Source organism: Gavialis gangeticus, unplaced genomic scaffold, assembly GCF_001723915.1.
Source record: "Gavialis gangeticus isolate Ggan-Ray unplaced genomic scaffold, GavGan_comp1, whole genome shotgun sequence".
Lineage (NCBI taxonomy): Eukaryota > Metazoa > Chordata > Crocodylia > Gavialidae > Gavialis > Gavialis gangeticus.
Window position 1 is genome coordinate 34,053,242 of NW_017728994.1, and position 3,377 is coordinate 34,056,618.

The following is a 3,377-nucleotide window of genomic DNA, read 5'->3' on the forward strand; positions in this document are numbered from 1 at the left end:
TTCTTGCTCACAATGTACTTGAAAAAGGACTTTTTGTTGTCCTTAATCCTGGATGCTAGCTTGCGTTCCATCTCTGCCTTGGCCTTCCTGATAGCCCTCCTACACTCATGAGCAGAGGAGGAGTACTCCTTGGTGATAGCTCCTTTCTTCCACTGGTTGTATGCCCTGCTTTTAGTCCTTGGGCATTGCTGAATGCCCTTTCTGAGCCAAGGAGGTTTCTGAGCACTCTTACTCCCCTTGCTTCTCTCAGGGACTGACATCCTTTGGGTCTGGAGGATTGCCCCATTAAGGTATGACCATCCCTCATGGACTCCCATCTCCTCTACCTTCTGGGCCCTCAGTGCCTCCCCCACTAGTCTCCTAATCTTATTGAAGTTGGCCCTTCTGAAGTCAAGGGCTTTAGCCTTGGTGTGAGCCCTTGATGCCCTGCGTTGGATAATGAAATCCAGCAGGTGATGATCGCTATTGCCCAGGTGGTCAAGGACCTGCAGTTCCCTCACCAGGTCAGTTCCCTCACCCATGGCCAGGACCAGGTCCAGCAAGGCTTTACCCCTAGTGGGGCTGTGCACTTCCTGGATAAGGTGAAGGTCCTGTGACACAGCCAGGAACCTACGCGAGTGGTTTTGATGAAGTTTTTTATGGAACAGCCACTGATTTGCACTTCAACCCATTGATCAAATTGTAAGTGGTGTGGACCTCAATCATGAAAGCTGCTCCCCTTGAGTAATACACTGTATTCCCTTTGGGTGTGTCTCTACTGCTTCCCCAGTGCTCTTGAGACTGCACCAAGAACCATGCCTTGCCTGTTTGCTCCCTCTCCACGCTTGTCTGGAAATGAGGCAGGGAATGTCTGCCTTAACTGATTTGGATCATACTGGGGATGTCTCTGGATGCTGTTCTTGAGCTGTCTCTTTAGGTTGCTTGAGATCAAAGGCTGTGTGTGCCCTGAGGGCAGCTTTACTACTTCCTATCCGAGTTCTGCACATGCAGAATAGAACTAGGTATGTGGAACAAGCAGTCTTGTGAGCACCAGGAAGCAGGGGAGACGAAACCTTAGATCCCCATTATTTATTGTGCAGTAAAAAATCCATCAGCATGCCAAATCAGTCACAGATGCTAACCTCAGCCCTTTTTCTTTCAGCTCTCTCAGGAGATCCAGTGTGCTGTGGCAGATCACATTCAGTCTCTGGTGAAGTCAGAGAAAAGCCGCCAAGTGATGTGTGGGTCCAGCTTGCTGAGCGCTATCATAAACTCTTGTCAGGAAGCCCTGATCAATGACCGCAACCCATTACACCTTCCATTCATTAGAATTTTTGAGAAGCTTGCATCACAGTCAATTGAGCCAGATGTACTCAGGTATGGGATGTGCATTTAAAAGACTTTGAGTGGTTTGTTGGTGTTTTGCTACACAAGGATGTTGATTTATTTCTTAACTTAATACTAGGGAATTTGAGATTCAGTTCAGCAAAATACTTAATCTTGTGCTTTAAGTCTTGGTTGGGACCACTAACGTCTTTGAAGTGTCACACATGCGCTTAAGTGATTTGCCGAAGTAGGACAGTTCTGTACATTTTCATAGTGCCTTCAAACAATGGATTTAAAGCATCCTACAAGTGTTAGTTAGTGGTAATTAAGAAATATAAAAACATAATAATTGCCATGGGGGCTAGGGACAGACATTACACATAAACTAGTTTAAGTGCCAGAAACTGGTTTAAACCTGTAACAGAACAGATGTTCAGTGCACATAAACCAGTCTGAAAATGGCTGAAGCTGGTTTGAGATAAACCTGGTTGAATGTAGCATCAGACTTAACTGATTGGGGTCAAACCAGTTTATTCAATGTCTGTCCCAGACCCCTTGCTGGTTAAAGTTAAATGAGAGTCCCCCAGCATCCCGGCATGCTTTCTGGACTGCACGGGGCATCTGCTCCACAGCAGAGCTGGCCCCTCCCCTCTGCTCCCTGGTTGGAACTTGGCAGAGACTGCAGGCATCTGCTTGGCTTCCCCTTGCTCCCCCCTCCCCTTCCCTCCCCTCTCCTCCCTTCTGCCTTATACAGACATCTCAGCATTGGCTAGCAGACCACATACTGGCTATGGCCCCTGCTGTTGGAGACGGGACAAAGGCTGAATCAACAGGTAGCTGGCAATATCCCTCTGTTGTTTTCTTAATGGGCTGATGAACACCAATTTTGGGGTGATAAACACTGTGTTATCAATTTCCTGCTGGGCTGGGGGGGTGGGGGGCAGGGGCTTCCTAATCAGAGCATCCTGCCAGGTCCTGGCCATGCCCCACCTCAGTTGAGCACTTTGGAAGAGATGGGAGGGCGGCTTTAGCACCCCCTAGTTTCTAGCCTAAGCCACTGCAGGCATAGGGCAGCATTTCCTGGGACGTCTTCACCATTACAAACTGATTTAGCCTAGCCAGGTTAGATTAACCTGCAAAGATTGAATCAATTTAGGCTAAGGCTTTTTGAATGTCTGTCCCTAGCCTTACTGGGTCAGAGCATAAGTCCATCTTGCCCAGCATCCTGTGTTGCATAATGGCAGAGAGTGGATGCAGAAAGGGAGAGTGAATTGGATATGACCAGGGACCTTTTCCTACTGTTCTTCTCTCATTTGCTGCCTCCAGTGTTTAAGGTCTAGGAAATTCTGATTCAGAGGCTATGTCCCTAACTCCTGTGCTCAATAGCTACTGATGCCCCTTTCCTCCCAAGAATTTGTCCAATCCCTTTTTGAATCTGACTAAAATGTCAGCTTCCACAACATGTGGTTGCAATGAATTTCAAACTTCAAGAACACGCTGTGTGCAAAAGAACTTCCTAGTGTTAGTTTTAAACTTACTACCTACTAGTTTCATTTTTTGACCTCTAGTTCTTATATTGTGAAAGACAATTCTAATATAATAAAAGGCTTAGTACTGCCCTCTATCTGTCCGTAATGCTGGGTGCCAACTACACATGTGCCCTGGAGAGGGCGAGTGGCAATTGGCTGAATGGCCCCACCCTCAGGCAGGGAGCTGGAGGTGGAGGGAGCCATTAGGCTTTAAAAGTTTACTTACCCTGGCTCCTGTCAAAGCTGATAGGAGGCAGGGGCAGTAGGACCCAAGGGGAGCCTCAGCAGGACTGAGCAAGCCACCCCACCCCCAGCAATTGCACTCCCTGCCTGGTGGTACTGTTGGTGCCACGTGGCCTGGCTGCATTGCAGGAGCAGGGAGCATGGAGCCACCTATAGGGTGTGTGTGTGTCTGGTGTGGTGTGGGTAAATGTGGGTGTGTGTCTTGTGTGTGCAGCCAGGGCCAGAGTGGGTGGGTGGGTGTGGGTGTGCTGCCAGGGGCAGAGTGGTTGGGTGTGGTTGTGGACCCAAGGGCAGAGTGGG

General features: G+C 48.7%; 1 protein-coding gene across 1 annotated transcript in view; it reads left to right on the forward strand.

Annotated features, from left to right (window-relative positions):
• The window catches only part of WDFY4 (WDFY family member 4), a 376,632-nt gene that overhangs the window by 95,007 nt on the left and 278,248 nt on the right, over positions 1-3,377 (forward strand). Inside the window, exon 14 of the mRNA XM_019502557.1 lies at positions 1,142-1,356. Within this exon, the coding sequence (XP_019358102.1) occupies positions 1,142-1,356 (215 nt within the window). The remainder of the gene's footprint in view (positions 1-1,141; positions 1,357-3,377) is intronic.